Here is a 21,360-nt window from a genome sequence, read left to right as displayed (position 1 = left end):
AATTGCTACTGTCACTGTCCGACTGACTCATCACTTACCCTGTGACGTAATAAATATTAATGCACGCATTCCAGCAATGTTTCGGTAATGTTTGTGACAGAGGGAAAGCGATTTTGAAGCATAGAATTAAAGAATGACATTATATGATAAAGAGGTTATTAGGAATAAACACTATGTATGTAGCTCGCCAAGGCTCGCTAAATACAATGTTTATTCCTAAAGCAGGATATTTGCCATCCCCAAACACACTCGCGTGATAACCTTTATATATGTGTGTGTGTATGTGTGCATGTATTTGTCTGTATGTGCATGTGTGTGTATGTGTGTGTATATGCATGTGTGTATGTGTGTATGTATGTGTGTGTACGCATGTGCATATGTGTATACATGTACATGTCTGTATATGTGTGTGTATGTATGTGTGTATGTGTGTGCGCATGTATGTGTGTACGTGTATGTGTGTGCATGTGCATGTCTGTGTGTGTATGTGTGTGCATGTATGTGTGTGTGTGCATGTACTTGTCTGTATATGTGTGTGTATATGTGCATGTGTGTGTGCATGTCTATGTGTGTATGTGTGTGTGCATGTATGTGTGTACGTGTATGTGTGTATGTGTGCATCTGTGTGTATGTGCATGTCCGTGTGTGTACGTGTGTGCGTGTATGTATGTGTATATGTGCATGTGTGTGTATGTGCATGTCTGTGTATGTGTGTGTATGTGCATGTCTGTGTGTGTATGTGTGTGCGTGTATGTGTGTGTGTATGTGCATGTATGTGTGTATGTGTATGTGTGTGTGTATGTGCATGTCTGTGTACGTGTATGTGTGTGTACGTGCATGTCTGTGTATGTGTGTGTATGTGCATGTCTGTGTGTGTGTTTGTGTGTGCGTGTATGTGTATGTGCATGTGCATGTATGTGTATGTGCATGTCTGAGTGTACGTGTATGTGTGCGTGTGTGTATGTGTACGTGTGTATGTGTCTGTATGTTCATGTTTGTGTATGTGTGTGTATGTGCATGTCTGTGTGTGTATGTGTGTGCATGTATGTGTGTGTGTGCATGTACTTGTCTGTATATGTGTGTGTATATGTGCATGTGTGTGTGCATGTCTGTGTGTGTATGTGTGTGTGCATGTATGTGTGTACGTGTATGTGTGTATGTGTGCATCTGTGTGTATGTGCATGTCCGTGTGTGTACGTGTGTGCGTGTATGTATGTGTATATGTGCATGTGTGTGTATGTGCATGTCTGTGTATGTGTGTGTATGTGCATGTCTGTGTGTGTATGTGTGTGCGTGTATGTGTGTGTGTATGTGCATGTATGTGTGTATGTGTATGTGTGTGTGTATGTGCATGTCTGTGTACGTGTATGTGTGTGTACGTGCATGTCTGTGTATGTGTGTGTATGTGCATGTCTGTGTGTGTGTTTGTGTGTGCGTGTATGTGTATGTGCATGTGCATGTATGTGTATGTGCATGTCTGAGTGTACGTGTATGTGTGCGTGTGTGTATGTGTACGTGTGTATGTGTCTGTATGTTCATGTTTGTGTATGTGTGTGTATGTGCATGTCTGTGTGTGTATGTGTGTGCGTGTATGTGTGTACGTGTATATGCTTGCGTGCATGTGTGTGTGTACGTGTATGTCTATGCGTGTGTGTAGCTATTCGCATTACTTGTGTATAATTTCTCTGCACTGTACATATATTCACATATAACAAAATAATGAAATACATGTAGAAGAAGGCCTCATAAGAGTGTCACTTGTGCCTAATCTATTTGATTTTTCGAAATGACATATGTTTAAATCATAAAACTAACTTTTTATTGCTAACACATATATTTCCCTTCCAAAACACACAAACCTAGTAACCTCTAGTTATTTTTGTGTGTCCTAATCACACATAATCATTGATAAATATTTGTTCGTTGAAATGGGTTTTCAAAGTACATTAACACATCATTCTTTTCACCTGATAGGAAATATAACATTTGAAGTCAAGCCGGAAGAAATTTTCGAGGGTAGGAACTTAACAATGAGCTGCATTTTGGATGCTGAGAATGCTACTCGCCTGTCACAGACGGAGGATTTCGAAGTGATTTGGATTCGAAATGACACCATGTTTGCCGTGACCTTTCACAATGGAACACTTCTGCTAGTGAATCCTTACGACAACAACAGAACAACGATTCTTCATCACCACGTCAGCGTCAACAGCAGTGAACACAGCATCACCATGGTGGCGCGCCCACACCTGCAGTCCACGTGGTACTGTGGCAATCATCTGGTAGAGCAGCCAAGTAACACTGTCTCCATCATCGTTAGAGCAGCTGGTAAGTCAGTGGATATGAAGAACATAATCATAAAGGAATACTCGCTTATATGACCTGAGTAGATATATTTTAATAACTAGAGCACCACCAAGGTGGTGCTCTGACGTCATCAAGGTCATAAAGGAATACTCGCTTAAATGGTTGGGATTGAACTACTGGCAGAAGTTCCTGCCACTAGAGACGGAGAAGGTCCGAGCACATATTCCCTGGCGTTACGTGGTCGAATGGAGCTCGAGACTTTTACATCCATGTTACTCACGAGTCCCGATTGACTGATGCGTTAAATATAAACATTGTCAGAACATCTTTGTCCCTTTTAACTAGGGGAAACCTTATTTAGCAGATGGTATAACAACTCTAATAAAATATTCAAGTTTGGCAATATTGGTTCCACATACGAAACAACCTAAGTGTAATTTGTTTAGAAGGGAAAGTCAATCGAGTCTAACAATGCCATTTAAAAGAAACGTGTATTTTATTTCGATCATAAATCCTAATCCATAATCTAAGTACCATAACAATAACATAAACTAGTGTCCAAAAGAAATGATACCAACTTATTTTCAAAATTGTTTTTTACTAAGTGAATTGTCAAGTATGAAAACATGCCAATTCGTATTGCACATCCCAAACACAGCATAGTCGATAAAAAATACCTGGAACACGTGATCACTTCCGGGAAAAAACGTAAATTTCGTGAAAGTGACATTTCCCTCTCTAGCATGTTCTGCACGTGCAGAAAAACTGTATAAAACGGCTGATCAGACACGTTGATATCACAGCAACAAAAAGAACACAAGATATGCCACGTTTGACAGCCATCGAGAGAGAGAGAGCCGTTGGAATGGTCCAACAAGGAGCGTCACACGTCGACGTCGCCAGAAGGTTGGGCTGCGCACGCATCACTATCACCAGGTTGATGCAGCGGTTACGTCAGACAGGCCCAGGAGTTGAAGACCACGAGTAACCACGCCCCGTGAAGATCGTTACATCCGGGTATTACACCTGAGGAACCGCACCGTAACAGCGACGTCCACAGCGGCTACAGCACTGGGGCACAGGATCAGTCGACAGACCGTCTACAGGAGACTACGGCAGTATGGTATCCGTCCACGTCATCCCTACCGCGGACCGCTCCTGACGCCTCGACACCGGAACAACAGACTGATCTGGGCCAGGCGAGTTCGACGTTGGCAACGGCGAGACTGGGCACGTGTTATGTTCTCTGATGAGAGCAGATTCCTCATCTTCAGAAACGATGGACGGCAGCTTGTATACCGACGATTTGGTGAACGTTTGGCGCCTAACTGTATCCAACAGGTCCGGCCGTTTGGAGGTGGAGGGTTAATGGTTTGGAGTGGCAAATATGGTGACGTCAAAACGATGCTTGTCGTAATTCGTGGAAACCTGAATGCACAGCGTTATCTTGATGACATCCTACGGCCTGTTGTGGTGCCCTTTATTCAGCAACATCCTCGTGGACTCCTTTTCCAACATGACAATGCAAGGCCACACACAGCAAGATTGACACAGAACTTCCTTGCCAACGCCAACGTACAGGTTTTGCCATGGCCCGCATGTTCACCGGACATGAATCCCATCGAGCACTTATGGGATCACCTCGATCGGCAAATCCGACGTCGCCGTGTGCCTCCAGTCAACGTCCAGGACTTGGAACGATGTCTCCTCGAGGAATGGCAACGCATCACTCCCAACGTCATCAGACGTTTGACGTCATCAGTCCGTAGGCGTGTTCTGGCATGTATTGATGCTCACGGTGGACATACCCGCTACTGACTTGACTTTGAGACGTGTGCTGTGACATTTCCCGTTGTTTCTGTGATCAGTGCTCTAACGAAATGTTCATTTTTCGACCCCACCCATCTTTAAAGGCTTGTCATATTGGTTGTACAGATTTTATTGAAATGAAATTTTTGTACAGATGTTGTGAAAGGATTTCTCAAAAGCATAACACCAATCCTAAACTTCTGCATTGTTTAGTTTTTCTTTTATGTCGTTGCAAACAGGTGGTATCGTTTCTTTTGGACACTAGTTTATTTTCAACAAAAGTTACATTCTTTCCTTATAATTCATAAAAATAATTTTGAGACATGTTCATGCTAATATTTAAATCACACCACTTTTTCTTTGGTTGATCCAGGTGACAGTACCACGACGTCTCCTCTTCCAGGTAAGTGTGTGTAGTTAGGTGTAATGAAGGAGTAAATGGTGTACAGTTTGATGCCACTTCCAGTAATTCACAGCATCCTCGCTCCATGTTGGAGAAAAGCCCAATTTGATACAGGTTCTGGACATTTAACCCATGTTGTGCTAGCCCGGGCTGTTGCCCTTGTTAGCCCATAGAGATACCAGGCCGCTGATATAATGTAAAGGAAACAGCAAGGTTGTGTGGTCATCTTAGTGTTCTTCAAACATTGACAACATGTAATTTTAAAGTGAACTACCGTATTCGACGTAATAAGCGCTCCGCTCTAATAATACGCACTCCTGTGTTATATGCACCCTTTATTATGGACAATTAAATTCTTGAAAATATATCTGTCGTATATAAACAGTTCAGGCTGTCAGCATAATCCACGAAATTTATCTTTCAACTCTGTTTTTTTCCACCAAAATAATATTCTAATAAGAGACCCCTATTTCTAATTTTGAGAGCGCCCTCGGCGCTTATGACGTCGAATACGGTAATCAATAATCTCAGTAGCACAAACACTTGTGAAGAACAACTTTACTCTGGAATTGAGAAATGTCACTGAATGATGGTGTCTGTTCCATAGAACTTAATAGCCTTGACTGATTTTGAAAGCGTGGAGACATGATGAGCAAATCTCTGATCTCAGCAATATTCCAGCTATATGACGGCGGTCTGTAAATATTCAGTGATTGACATCATGAGCATCAATCTAAGCAACTGGCATTAAATGACATGCATCAACCAAGTCAGAGCGCCTGCCCACCAGATGTCGTTAGCCGCCTTACGACAAGACGGGATGCTGAAGAACAATTCTAACCCGTATCTTTACGAGGATCGATTGTATTACATCCAGTGTCCACCGGTGTGCTAGTCGTCTCAGAGTTGGTCCCGTTGGCGTTTCAGACATCATGATCGATCTACGCATACGATGACATGACCGCCTCCGTGGTCTAATGGTAGAGCGTCCGTCCAGAGAGCGGAAGGTCCGGGGTTCGATCCCCAGCCGCGTCATACCAAAAGACGTTAAAAGATGGTACTCGTTGTTATCCTGCCTGGCGCTCGGCATTAAGGGGCTAAAACAAGAACTGGTCGGCTCGGAGTCAGTATACTGTGTCTGAGTGGGGTATTCATGTTAAACTGGGGCATGGTATCCCAGTGAGCTGCACTATAAATCGGCATCAGTTGACTAGTACAAGCAGCCCCCCCACACACATACATGTGCATGCACGTCGCTATATAAGTGCAATAATCTTGGACGCGACGTTAAGCCCCATTTCACCCATACGATGACATGAAACAACCAAGTCGGAGAGCCTGCCCACTCGACAAGTATGGGTTGCTGAAGAACAATTCTAACCCGGATCCTGACGCGGATGGATTATATTACTACCCGGGGCCACCGGTGTCCCTTAGGTGTACCAACACCACGCGCCAGTTGATTCCTGGTTTGCGGTGATATTTCCCAGTTTGTCAGCACCATACCCATGCTCATGGGTTTCACGAAAGTGGAAGACGCCCAAACTCTGCGTCATATCTGGCTTTGCTCCCACGTCAAGCCGACACATACTTCTATATCACATATGACATGGGGCACTGGAGGGCCAGCCTTTTAAAGCGTCTAAAGAGTTGCCTCGCTTAGCTGTTTCAGAAATCTATAATCGTGGGTTCGAACCCCGGGTCATCCTGATGATGTTTCTTGGTATGTCAGTACAAATCGCTTTGAACAATTTTTTAGTTACATCACATGTGCAAAACCGAAAGTGATGCCTGGTTTCTTTTACCATGAGTGAGTGAGTATGATTTTACACCGCTTTTAGCACTATTCCAGCAATATCAACGCGGGGGGACACCAGAAATGGGCTTCACATATTGTAACCATGTCGGGAATCGAACCCGGGTTTTCGGCGTGACGAGCGAACGTTTTAACCGCTAGGCTTCCCGACCGCTCCTTCATTTACCATGAACCCTACAAGCATGGTTCTAACATAGAAACAACAGAAAGGTAACTCTTTTACTTCATTACAACTAAATATTAATTACATTTATTATACCTAGCATCTTATTATATACTTCAGTGTTATATTACCCGGAATATAGTGTTATATTACCAAAAAGTTATTATTTTTATAAATCAGACAAACCGACAATATTCTGGCACACAAAACAAACGTAAAAGAGTTACATGAAATTACTCCTAAATACAAGAACACTATGCTATAGGGGCCAACCAATCTATACCAGGGCGGTGAATACCTTCAAAATGCACTTTTAAAAAGATCCCCTTCCAACTAAGCTATCAGTGTCAAATATTGCATTACATATTCAAGAAAGATAAACAGTGACAACGACTTTCATTAATTTTTGGGGCAGTCGGGAAGCTCGTCACGCAGACGACCTGGGTTCGATTCCTGACATGGGTACAATGTGTGAAACCTATTTCTGGTGTCCCCAGCCGTGATATTACCGAAATATAGCTAAATGCGGCGTAAAACCAAACTCACTCACTCATTCAATTAATTAAGTTAAGTATTCATATAAGACTTTCTGTTAATATGAGCCAAGGGGCGGTCGGGTAGCCTAGTGGTTAAAGCGTTCGCTCGTCACGCCAAAGACCCGGGTTCGATTCCCGACATGGGTACAATGTTGTGAAGCCCATTTCTGGTGTCCCCCGCCGTGATATTGCTGGAATATTGCTAAAAGCAGCGTAAAACCAAACTCACTCACTCACTCACTAATACGAGCCGAAATGTATAAACACAGAAACTGTTAATCCCTTGAGGATAAACCGAACCACCAGTCATTAAAGAAACAGTTCAGTTTTCATGTTCTTTCTTTTTCTCATCGAAAGATAAATTCATTGTGTCAAAATATTTGACATGCTGCTGGTATTCTGGGAAAGTCGATAACAACGATGATGGCCACAGTCATTATGATTCTCTATCCTCCAATGAGTTTCACATTTTTGGGGCGATGGGTAGCCCAGTGGTTAAGGCGTTTGCTCGGGCGAAGGCCCGGGTTCCATTCCCCAAATGGGTACAATGCCTTTTGGCATTCGCCTTGATATTGCTAGTATATTGCTAACGTGGTGGAGTACATACCTAAATATATCTGACATCGTAAACAACAACGATGAGAACGACGAGGACATGGCCAATGATGAAATTGATAGCAATATTGATAACGCAAAATATCAATGGATATATCATCGTGTTACAGGCTCTCTTGATACCGACAGTCCCGTCTTGTATATTGCCATTGGTTGCACCGTGGTCGTTGTCGTGATTGCTGTCGCCATCCTTGTTGTCGCTGTACAGAAAAAGAGGCAGGCAAACAGACTAGAAGGTAACACAGCCTTTGAGTCAAAATATTTGCCTAAAATAGACTGAACAATAACCTAAACGCACGTGTGTCGGCACAGGCTCGGTACATCCTGCACACGTGCATAGATTATCGACATGTCAATGTATCAGATATCACTTGAAATTATTGATTGAAATGTCTGCAACTCATCGAAACACAGTCATATTGTTTTAGTACCAGTATCTTTATAAAGGGTTGTACCACACACATTCACTCCCAAATATTACAGATCCTCTTTTAACTTTGGCTCTCTATGAACTGGCATGTTACATAACATCTCTCTTAAAACTGGACCACCCTTTGAACTGTGTGTCTCTATGCAAAATCACGTTCTATAAACCATGACTCTTAAAACTGGACCACCCTTTGAACTGTGTGTCTCTGTACAAAATCACGTTCCATAAACCATGACTCTTAAAACTGGACCACCCTTTGAACTGTGTGTCTCTATACAAAATCACGTTCCACAAACCTTGACTCTCTTAAAACTGGACCACCCTTTGAACTGTGTTTCTCTATACAAAATCACTTTCCATAAACCATGACTCTCTTAAAACTGGACCACCCTTTGAACTGTGTTTCTCTATACAATGGCATGCTCTATAAACCACGACTCGCTTAAAAGTGGACCACACTTTGAACTGTGCGTCTCAATACAAAATCACCTTCCATAAACCATGACTCTCTTAAAACTGGACCACACTTTGAACTGTGTATCTCTATACAAAATCACGTTCCATAACCCATGACTCTCTTAAAACTGGACCACCCTTTGAACTGTGTGTCTCTATACAATGGCATGCTCTATAAACAACGACTCGCTTAAAAGTGGACCACACTTTGAACTGTGTATCTCTATACAAAATCACGTTCCATAACCCATGACTCTCTTAAAATTGGACCACCCTTTGAACTGTGTTTCTCTATACAATGGCATGCTCTATAAACCACGACTCGCTTAAAGTGGACCACCCTTTGAACTGTGTATCTCTATACAATATCATGTTCTATAAGCCACGCCTCTCTTAAAACTGGACCACCCTTTGAACTGTGTTTCTCTATACAATGGCATGCTCTATAAACCACGACTCGCTTAAAAGTGGACCACACTTTGAACTGTGTGTCTCAATACAAAATCACCTTCCATAAACCATGACTCTCTTAAAACTGGACCACCCTTTGAACTGTGTGTCTCTATACAATGGCATGCTCTATAAACCACGACTCGCTTAAAAGTGGACCACACTTTGAACTGTGTATCTCTATACAAAATCACGTTCCATAAACCATGACTCTCTTAAAACTGGACCACACTTTGAACTGTGTTTCTCTATACAATGTCACATTCCACAAACCATGACTCTCTTAAAAGTGGACCACACTTTGAACTGTGTTTCTCTATACAATGGCATGCTCTATAAACCACGACTCGCTTAAAGTGGACCACCCTTTGAACTGTGTGTCTCTATACAATATCATGTTCTATAAGCCACGCCTCTCTTAAAACTGGACCACCCTTTGAATTGTGTGTCTCTATACAATGTCATGTTCTATAAACCAGGACACTCTTAAAACTGGACCACCCTTTGAACCGTGTGTCTCTATACAAAATCACGTTCCATAAACCATGTCCCTCTTAAAACTGGACCACCCTTTGAACTGTGTGTCTCTATACAATGTCATGTTCTATAAACCATGACTCTCTTAAAAATGGACCACCCTTTGAACTGTTTGTCTCTATACAAAATCACGTTCCATAAACCATGACTCTCTTAAAATTGGACCACCCTTTGAACTGTGTGTCTCTATACAATATCATGTGCTATAAGCTACGCCTCTTTTAAAACTGGACCACCCTTTGAACTGTGTCTCTATACAATGTCATGTTCTATAAACCAGGACACTCTTAAAACTGGACCACCCTTTGAACTGTGTGTCTCTATACAATATCATGTTCTATAAGCCACGCCTCTCTTAAAACTGGACCACCCTTTGAATTGTGTGTCTCTATACAATGTCATGTTCTATAAACCATGACTCTCTTAAAACTGGACCACCCTTTGAACCGTGTGTCTCTATACAAAATCACGTTCCATAAACCATGTCTCTCTTAAAACTGGACCACCCTTTGAACTGTGTGTCTCTATATAATGACATGTTCTATAAAACATGACTCTCTTAAAACCTGACCACCATTTGAACTGTGTGTCTCTATACAATGTCATGTTCTATAAACCATGACTCTCTTAAAACTGGACCACCCTTTGAACTGTGTGTCTCTATACAATGTCATGTTCTATAAACCATGACTCTCTTAAAACTGGACCACCCTTTGAACTGTGTGTCTCTATACAAAATCACGTTCCATAAACCATGACTCTCTTAAAACTGGACCACCCTTTGAACTGTGTGTCTCTATACAATATCATGTTCCATAAGCAACGACTCTCTTAAAACTGGACCACCCTTTGAACTGTGTGTCTCTATACAATGTCAGGTTCTATAAACCATGACTCTCTTAAAACTGGACCACCCTTTGAACTGTGTTTCTCTATACAATGTCATGTTCTATAAACCACGACTCTCTTAAAACTGGACCACCCTTTGAACCGTGTGTCTCTATACAAAATCACGTTCCACAAACCATGACTCTCTGAAAAACTGGACCACCTTTTGAACTGTGTATCTCTATACAATGTCAGGTTCTATAAACCATGACTCTCTTAAAACTGGACCACCCTTTGAACTGTGTTTCTCTATACAATGTCTTGTTCTATAAACCATGACTCTCTTAAAAGTGGACCATCCTTTGAACTGTGTGTCTCTATACAATGTCATGTTCTATAAACCATGACTCTCTTAAAACTGGACCACCCTTTGAACTGTGTCACTATACAATGTCATGTTCTATAAACCACGACTCTCTTAAAACTGGACCACCCTTTGAACTGTGTTGCTATACAATGTCATGTTCTATAAACCATGACTCTCTTCAAACTGGACCACCCTTTGAACTCTGTTTCTATACAATGTCATGTTCTATAAACCATGACTCTCTTAAAACTGGACCACCCTTTGAACTGTGTTTCTATACAATGTCATGTTCTATAAACCACGACTCGCTTAAAAGTGGACCACCCTTTGAACTGTGTCACTATACAATATCATGTTCTATAAACCACGACTCGCTCAAAACTGGACCACCCTTTGAACTGTGTGTCTCTATACAATGTCATGTTCTATAAACCACGACTCTCTTAAAACTGGACCACCCTTTGAACTGTGTTTCTCTATACAATGTCTTGTTCTATAAACCATGACTCTCTTAAAACTGGACCACCCTTTGAACTGTGTCACTATACAATGTCATGTTCTATAAACCACGACGCTCTTAAAACTGGACCACCCTTTGAACTGTGTGTCTCTATACAATGTCATGTTCTATAAACCATGACTCTCTTAAAACTGGACCACCCTTTGAACCGTGTGTCTCTATACAATGGCATGCTCTATAAACCACGTCCCTCTTAAAACTGGACCACCCTTTGAACTATGTCTTTATACAATGGCATGTTCTATAAACCTTGACTCTCTTAAAACTGGACCACCCTTTGAACTGTGTTTCTCTATACAATATCATGTTCTATAAACCATGACTCTCTTAAAACTGGACCACCCTTTGAACTGTGTGTCTCTATACAATATCATGTTCTATAAACCACGTCTCTCCTACAACTGGAGCACTCTTTTAAAACTGTGATTCTCTAGAAACCCTAATGCCTGTTATTTGTCCATTATCAAGTGTCACCCTTAAAGAGTGTTGCTTTCATCACAGTTTAATTCCTAATAAACTGCGACTTTCTAAAGACGTGAATCTCTTTTAACTGTGACTCGTTATAAACTGTAGTTCTCTGTGAAATGTCATCATCTTTGAACTGTCAATAAATTGAGACACTCTATGAATTGTAACATATGTTTTATTTGGGATAACACTTTCTCAGTAAAGTAGAGATTCTAGTACCTTTTTTTAAAAAAAAAGTACTAGAATCTCTACTTTACTGAGAAAGTGTTATCCCAAATATAACATGTTACATTTGACCACTTTCTAAATGGCATTGTATATTCACTCTATGAATTATCCGCTATCGTCATCAACCTGCAATCAACCATTGTTTACTGTATCTAATTGTCCATTGTTTCTATCTCATCTTCAGGATCAAATAAAACCGTCGCTGAAAGGTAAGCACGTCAACAATTTCAAAAGACAGTACGGTGAAGATAACAACTGTTAAAAAATACTATCATACTTCTTTAAGCATTTCCATCGGTGATGCTGTTCTTTAGAATTCCATAATCATTTTAGTTCAAGGTGTAAGGAAAGATGTTAACAGTGCCGCTCCCTAGTACCCGTAGGCCATTGTACGACCCATACAATGACCAAAGATGAAATAATGGTTCGAAACACGTCAAGTACTGTATATCCTGTTAGTTCCAGGAACATTGGGGGCGGTGGGTAAAGCTGTCACTCGTCACGCTGAAGACTCGGGTTCGATTCCCCACATGGGTACAGTGTGTGAAGCTCATTTCTGATGTCCCCCGCAGGGATATTGCTGAAATATTACTAAAAGCGATGTAAAACCATGCTCACTCACTCCAGAAACATTGTTGGGATTTCGAGTGGTAATAGGTTTCCCCTTCCTCTTGCTTGTTGAAAAATCGAACTATATGCTCAGGAGGCCAGGCTCTGTGAATTGAGATAGCCTGTCATCGCCTTCCTGATCGTGCTATCAACAGTCGTATTTATTGTCGCCGTGATTTGATTGGAATATTACCGCTTGTGGCGTCAACTACAAGCAAGTGCGAGCTCTGAGCTCTACTTATGAGGGTAGAACTGAATATAATGAATTATACCGTTTCCTTTTCAAGCTCATCGGCACCCAATCGACGAGGCAAGATAGGTAAGATAGAACACTTTGTTAAAAGTGTTTAATGTATGATCCATACTTTTATGTACAATGTACATGATTAATACTTTTCTTAATGCAAACAGTCAGGAATTAAAAAATGTGACACAAATTCAAATTGAAAACTTATCTTTCCTATGATCAGTTTGGTAGAACAGCTGCCCTGTATGAAACAATCATTTTCATTCAGTCTTTTGTTTATTCAAGCACTTAAAGGCCACATAACATGTTGCATGTCATTTGTTTGTTTTTATGTTCAGATTTGTTACTGTACAGCACTACGTGGTTTATATATATCTTTCAATGTGATGGGATGCACAAGTATATATATTTTTTACTCTGTGGAGTAGAATGGACAAAGAAGAAAAACATGATATTTGTCCTTGAGAGCCAGTATAGTACAAAACTTACATAATCATTCTGTTCACGGAACTTTACTTCATTGGCCACTCTCGATCATGAGGAACATCTAAATCGTAGTAAAGCAAAAAGAGATTTCTTCATATTCATATCAATAAGATACTACTTATATATATAACAATGTTACAATTTATAAAAAAAAAGTATTAGATAGAAAAAATAGCGGTGAAAATTATATGAATGGATCACTGATAATCCAGATTTTCAGAAGGGCTGTATTCCTGGTAGCAAACCCGGGTACTCTCTCTATGTCAGTCAACAGACTACAGTCCGTTTGACTCCAAATGAGAACGATGAATTGCAAAATAACTCGAAATCCAGAAAAGTGTATGAAACATCAATACGGTACTTGACCATGAATACCCTGTACCCAACAAAATCTGAATTTTGTTCATTTTAAGACCCATGATGGATGAAGTTCTTTAAGAAACTATCATGTAGTTTTGTATAGAAATGTGTGCATGACACGTAGGGGGACAAACCGTGGAAGGAACAGCGCAAGCACGGTCTGCACGTGCTACACAGTGACCGTGTTCATTCAATGACAAGATGCGCTATTTAGCAGATGTTAAACAGTTGATGTTGAATGTGTATGATTTCTTCAGAAGTGAAGCAGAAAGAGCAAAGCCTTTTTATGCAATTAATAAATTCTTGAAACGAGCTTCAAAAGCTCTTGGTATGTCCCCTCAGAAACTGAAAAATGTTGTTAGTCGACGAGATACAAATAGTCAGGCCAAGGAGGTAGGGAACATGTCAAAACCACGCAAGGTTGATAAATTAGACAGTTTTCAGAGGGATCAAGTCAGACGTGCAATTGTTAAAACTGCACTCAGAAAATAAGTACCTGTCCCTAAGAATTTTGAAGAAACACCTTGAAACTGACCATGATTTACGTGTTAGAAAGTACAAAGTATGGCAGCTGTTGCATACATTTGGTTACAAATACAAAAAGATAACTGGAGAAAACAGGGCTGTGTTGTGTGAACGGTCTGACATTGTTCGTCTCCGAAATCATTACCTTCGTACCATCAAGCAGAAACGTGAAGAAGGATATGAGCCCGTCTTCTTAGATGAGACATGGGTAAATGCGTTACACACAGCCAGCAGTCAGTTGGTACCCAGTGGTGACTGTAAGGAGTCTGGTAGAAAGTTACCAACGGGAAAGGGTGAAAGACTCATAGTTCTCCATGCTGGTTCTGCTAGTCAGGGTTTTCTCCCAGACTGTGACCTCGTCTTTAGAGCCAAGGCCAAAGACAACAGGGACTACCACACAGAAATGAACGGCAATGTATTTCTGGAGTGGGTGAAAGATACATTAGTCACTGCTTTGCCTACCAAGTCTCTCACTGTCACGGACAATGCACCGTATCATAGTGTGCAGGATCCAGAAAGCAAGACTCCAACCTCTAATAACCGTAAAGGAGACATGGTTACTTGGCTGCAACGGAGGAACATTACCTTCCCTTCTCGAGCGACGAAACCACAGCTCTATCAAATCATCAAAACTATGAAACCTGACCCCGTGTATAAAGTTGACAGTTACATCAAGGGTAAGGGTCACGTTGTCTTACGACTGCCACCTTATCACTGCGACCTAAACCCAATCGAGTTGGTATGGGGCATCGTCAAGGGTGACGTTGGACGATCGAACACAACGTTCAAATTACGAGACGTTAAACAACTCGTAAAGGAATCCCTTGGTCGGGTAACAGTAGAAACATGGAGGCGTTGTGTGGCCACAGTCGTTGACGAGATAGAGCCACGTTATTGGTCACGAGATGGACTACGGCCAGCAACGGCCCAACCTATAATAGTGGCAGTCGGTTCAGGCACCAGCAGTTCCGACGACGAGATCTATGGCATGAGCGAGTCAGATTGCGACTGAAATTATCATGAGACGGCCCCTCTAACGCTCTGTCATGTTCCCTACCACAGAACGTGCAGTGCATGCGAGCTTGCGCTGTGCCTTCCACGGTTTGTCCCCCCTACGTGTCATGTACACATTTCTATACAAAATTACATGATAGTTTCTTAAAGAACTTCATCCGTCATGGGTCTTAAAATAAACAAAATTCAGATTTTGTTGAGCACAGGGTATTCATGGTCAAGTACCGTATTGATGTTACATACACTTTTCTGGATATCGAGTTATTTTGCAATTCATCGTTCTCATTTGGAGTCAAACGGACTGTAGGAGGTGCCAGACCTAAGGCACCGAGAACAATGGGGAGTCGGACAACTTTGTACTTGGGATGCAAGTGTGACATTTCAAAAGCGAGGTCCGCTTATTTGCCATTTTTTTCCTGAATCTTGTCAATCACATTAGTGTCAAAAGGGACAGAAAATTAAAAAATTCATTACATTATCTACATTTCATATTTACATGTTGATGCAAAATCACACATTGCCGGTTTCAAGTGGGAAGTAACTGGTCCTGAGCAGCAAACAGAAAGCCTTCTGTTTCACTTTTAAGGCCAGACGACTTAAGTAAACTGACTGATCCTCCCTCTTCTACCTTGCCACGTTTCAGATGGTGAATGTTGCATTTGTCGAGTCCAAAATATTATTATTATTATTATTATTATTATTATTAGTTGCTTACTATGTAATCCAAGTAATCATTTCACGTAATTATTCCACCATTTGCTGCAGAAATGGAGGACAATATTCTTTATGAACAAAGTGCAATTGACAAAGCCTCGAACGGCAGTGAAAAAGGTAGGTTCATCATTAGAGAAAGAGCAAACGAAAAAACCTGGCCAAATCTCACGTTCTCGCACTTTTTTGCATTTTTCTCATCACTTTAAATGCGTTTATTCATAATACCGACAGACATAGAGAATATCAAATGGTCGTTACTTAGGTGCACAGCATGCACTGTGTACATTTACAGGTTTTCCGTTACAACATCAGCCCAAAGGTCGAGATCTCCAGAATGTGAGAACGCTCGACTTTCCCTTACTGTACTCCAAACATTTTTGAATGTTTATACACTTTGTGCGGTTGTGTATGTTTATGTATGTTGGTTATATGCTTGTCTGGGTATGTTTTGTATATTCCTGTGTATATGTTTCGTATTTTTGTGTACGAGTTTCACTGTTTGTGTCTGTTCATTTTCATTCATTTTTTTATATTATTTTGTATGTTTCAGTGATGATGGAAAATACCCTGTATGTCAGCGCTGATGATGAGGGTGACAACGCGGTAACAGGTTACACGGCTGTATGATCCGTACGACATGGGGCAAATACAGTTGAACAGAACCATTCTTGTTACGTTTACCATAATTTTCCCCATTCTTCCAGAATAGGTAATCGATGCACAGGGGTCAGATCGAATCCAATAATTATGATTCGTCATAACAATGATCGCCATTATTATTAAAAAGAAGTTAACCGCACACACCCTGGATAATATGGCAAAACAATAACCGTTAACGTTCTTTTTCAAATGTTGCTTTCCTGTTTACAATCTCAATCTGTATTTGTTTTGAAAATCTTTAGGACGCAATGTTCATATCTCTAATAGCTCTTACAAAAGGCATCACACTTCTTTCTTTTTCCGCCGTCTTCTGTAGTGAAGTATACTCAGTTTAATGCTATAATGCCATCACTACTTCTTGCTTTATCCGTCGTCTTCTGTAGGGAAGTGTACTCAGTTTAATGCTATAATGCCATCACTACTTCTTCCTTCACCCACCGTCTTCTGTAGGGAAGAATACTCAGTTTAATGCTATAATGCCATCACTACTTCTTCCTTCATCCACCGTCTTCTGTAGTGAAGAATACTCAGTTTAATGCTATAATGCCATCACTACTTCTTCCTTCACCCACCGTCTTCTGTAGTGAAGAATACTCAGTTTAATGCTATAACGCCATCACTACTTCTTCCTTCACCCACCGTCTTCTGTAGGGAAGTATACTCAGTTTAATGCTATATTGCCATCACTACTTCCTGCTTCATCCGCCGTCTTCTGTAGTGAAGTATACTCAGTTTAATGTTATAATGCCATCACTACTCCTGCTTCATCCACCGTCTTCTGTAGTGAAGAATACACAGTTTAATGCTATAATGCCATCACTACTCCTGCTTCATCCACCGTCTTCTGTAGTGAAGAATACTCACTTTAATGTTATAATGCCATCACTACTTCTTCCTTCATCCACCGTCTTCTGTAGTGAAGAATACTCAGTTTAATGCTATAATGCCATCACTACTTCTTCCTTCATCCACCGTCTTCTGTAGTGAAGAATACTCAGTTTAATGCTATAATGCCATCACTACTTCTTCCTTCACCCACCGTCTTCTGTAGTGAAGAATACTCAGTTTAATGCTATAATGCCATCACTACTTCTTCCTTCATCCACCGTCTTCTGTAGTGAAGAATACTCACTTTAATGTTATAATGCCATCACTACTTCTTCCTTCATCCACCGTCTTCTGTAGTGAAGAATACTCAGTTTAATGCTATAATGCCATCACTACTTCTTCCTTCACCCACCGTCTTCTGTAGGGAAGTATACTCAGTTTAATGCTATAATGCCATCACTACTTCTTCCTTCATCCACCGTCTTCTGTAGTGAAGAATACTCAGTTTAATGCTATAATGCCATCACTACTTCTTCCTTCACCCACCGTCTTCTGTAGTGAAGAATACTCAGTTTAATGCTATAATGCCATCACTACTTCTTCCTTCACCCACCGTCTTCTGTAGGGAAGAATACTCAGTTTAATGCTATAATGCCATCACTACTTCTTCCTTCATCCACCGTCTTCTGTAGTGAAGAATACTCAGTTTAATGCTATAATGCCATCACTACTTCTTCCTTCACCCACCGTCTTCTGTAGTGAAGAATACTCAGTTTAATGCTATAACGCCATCACTACTTCTTCCTTCACCCACCGTCTTCTGTAGGGAAGTATACTCAGTTTAATGCTATATTGCCATCACTACTTCCTGCTTCATCCGCCGTCTTCTGTAGTGAAGTATACTCAGTTTAATGTTATAATGCCATCACTACTCCTGCTTCATCCACCGTCTTCTGTAGTGAAGAATACACAGTTTAATGCTATAATGCCATCACTACTTCTTCCTTCATCCACCGTCTTCTGTAGTGAAGAATACTCAGTTTAATGCTATAATGCCATCACTACTTCTTCCTTCACCCACCGTCTTCTGTAGTGAAGAATACTCAGTTTAATGCTATAATGCCATCACTACTTCTTCCTTCATCCACCGTCTTCTGTAGTGAAGAATACTCACTTTAATGTTATAATGCCATCACTACTTCTTCCTTCATCCACCGTCTTCTGTAGTGAAGAATACTCAGTTTAATGCTATAATGCCATCACTACTTCTTCCTTCACCCACCGTCTTCTGTAGGGAAGTATACTCAGTTTAATGCTATAATGCCATCACTACTTCTTCCTTCATCCACCGTCTTCTGTAGTGAAGTATACTCAGTTTAATGTTATAATGCCATCACTACTCCTGCTTCATCCAACGTCTTCTGTAGTGAAGAATACTCAGTTTAATGCTATAATGCCATCACTACTCCTGCTTCATCCACCGTCTTCTGTAGTGAAGAATACTCACTTTAATGTTATAATGCCATCACTACTTCTTCCTTCATCCACCGTCTTCTGTAGTGAAGAATACTCAGTTTAATGCTATAATGCCATCACTACTTCTTCCTTCACCCACCGTCTTCTGTAGTGAAGAATACTCAGTTTAATGCTATAATGCCATCACTACTTCTTCCTTCACCCACCGTCTTCTGTAGTGAAGAATACTCAGTTTAATGCTATAATGCCATCACTACTTCTTCCTTCATCCACCGTCTTCTGTAGTGAAGAATACTCAGTTTAATGCTATAATGCCATCACTACTTCTTCCTTCACCCACCGTCTTCTGTAGGGAAGGATACTCAGTTTAATGCTGTAATGCCATCACTACTTCCTGCTTCATCCGCCGTCTTCTGTAGTGAAGTATACTCAGTTTAATGCTATAATGCCATCACTACTTCCTGCTTCATCCGCCGTCTTCTGTAGTGAAGTATACTCAGTTTAATGCTATAATGCCATCACTACTTCTTCCTTCATCCACCGTCTTCTGTAGTGAAGAATACTCACTTTAATGTTATAATGCCATTACTACTTCTTCCTTCATCCACCGTCTTCTGTAGTGAAGAATACTCAGTTTAATTCTATAATGTCATCACCACTTCCTGCTTAAAAAATACCAGAAACTCGAGCCGGCATAAGGCAAGAGTTTTTCAACGACTGACCACATATGTCCATTGAAATGCAAAGCTTTTGTGGCTTTTGTAGATTATAAGGAAGCTTTTGCTTCAGTAAATAGGGATGAGTTATGGTTTCTTTTAAAATCTTATGGTCTGAATGCTGAATGCACTGAGAAGTATTTATAAAAGGGTTAAATCGCGTGGAAGAGGAAACGTAAAGGTTATACGTTATTTTATCTTTTCGAATGGTTTACGCCAAGGAGGCATTTTAAGCCCCTTACTCTGATCCTTGTTCATAAGTGAACTGTTAAAGGTTGTTATTTGTAATTGCAAATATGGTATTCAATTATTTCCGGATTTACCAGAAACAGTTTTACTATTATGGGCTGACGACATTAGTTTAGTGTCAGATAGTTCCATTGGGTTACAGTCGCAACTAAATATTCTTGAAACTCTTATTGATAATTATATTTGAAAGAAAACCGAAATTTGTGGTATTTAGACGGGGAGAAAAGGATACTTGGCATTACAAATGAAATAACAACAAATATCTTATATTATTCAGAATTTAGGACTCTGTTAGAACCAGAGAAGTTTCTCTCAATCTTGTCTGAAAGAAACTTTAGAAACATTCTCTTATTAATATTAATATTTGGTTGACAAATCACTAAAAATATGTCAAGTTTGCAATTTTAATATAGAGAACGAATAAAACCTTTGATTTATTTCTTTGATAGGCATTTAGAAGTTGGAGTACTAAGTAAGGATAAGAATGTATGCATGAACAACTTCTTTATAACATATTACATATTATGTAATATAGAAGTTATTCATTCATTACTTATGAAGATCCTAGAAAAGTATATCTACCGGAAAAATTCTTGAAATATCCTAACTTAAATATCTTTACGTCTATCTTGGGCACAAACAATTAAAAAAATTATCACATTACTTATTATTTGCTTGAGAAACACGAGTATCAGTTGTAATGAACTGACAATTTCATTGTGTTTTGTGTTCATGTATTTTTGTATCCATGTATTGTGTCATCTACTTGCTTTGTGTAAGTGGTTTTGTATATGAGCCTGAGGCCTTCATGCAAATAAACTTCTTGTTCTTCCTCATCCTCTGTCTGCTGTAGTGAAGTGTACTCAGTGTTATGTTATAATGCTTTTTCACTGAGATGACAAACATGAGGGATACAAACTCAAGTCATCGTCTTTGGACGCGCAACATTGTGAATTGGATGATGCCATCCTAAGACGCTCCCGTTTGCTATTCAGAGTTGCGTCCCTGAGATTGATACCAGAATCATATTATCGTGAATTCGAAATCCACATTTTGAACAAATATTTATTCTTGGTTTGCCAGCTCTGTACTCTTTCATGGGGCCTCCGATCATAAAATGATAGTTGAAAAGTGTACCATTAAATACACGAAAAGATGTTTTAAATTGTAAAAAAGATTTATACTTCACAACATCAGTGATAACTATCATCAGCTGTCGCATTCAAAGTTATGAAGCACAAACAAAATTGGAAACCATCATATACTCTTCAGAAAAAGAAACGCAAAAGTGATTTTAGATGTATATTTTATACATCATATAAATAATCAACAGATGGTAATCGATTGTTCAAACTTGGCACACATTATTGCCATCGTCGTCCCATGGGAGCAATCAGATGCCCGAATTGTGGTGTGGGGAATGCTCACCTACTCTGCCTGCAGTGCTTGTGCAAGCTGTCGGAGGTTCTGTGGTAGTTGCTGACGTGCTCGCAGTCATTGATCCAGTGCATCCAATAAATGTTCGACAAGGTTTAAATCTCAA

At 40.3% G+C, this 21,360-nt stretch overlaps 1 protein-coding gene across 1 annotated transcript in view; it reads left to right on the top strand.

Annotated features, from left to right (window-relative positions):
- The window catches only part of LOC124126274, a 35,419-nt gene extending 14,766 nt beyond the window's left edge, over positions 1-20,653 (top strand). The window contains exons 5-11 of the mRNA XM_046489664.2: positions 1,975-2,328; positions 4,490-4,519; positions 7,760-7,885; positions 12,118-12,142; positions 12,830-12,861; positions 15,940-16,005; positions 16,439-20,653. Of these exons, the coding sequence (XP_046345620.1) occupies positions 1,975-2,328; positions 4,490-4,519; positions 7,760-7,885; positions 12,118-12,142; positions 12,830-12,861; positions 15,940-16,005; positions 16,439-16,515 (710 nt within the window). The 3' untranslated portion in view covers positions 16,516-20,653. The remainder of the gene's footprint in view (positions 1-1,974; positions 2,329-4,489; positions 4,520-7,759; positions 7,886-12,117; positions 12,143-12,829; positions 12,862-15,939; positions 16,006-16,438) is intronic.
- The last annotated feature ends 707 nt before the right edge of the window (positions 20,654-21,360 follow it).

Source organism: Haliotis rufescens, unplaced genomic scaffold, assembly GCF_023055435.1.
Source record: "Haliotis rufescens isolate VD_foot unplaced genomic scaffold, xgHalRufe1.0.p SCAF_34, whole genome shotgun sequence".
Lineage (NCBI taxonomy): Eukaryota > Metazoa > Mollusca > Gastropoda > Lepetellida > Haliotidae > Haliotis > Haliotis rufescens.
Note: the sequence above shows the minus strand (reverse complement) of the source record. Positions and strands in the feature narration are given on the sequence as shown.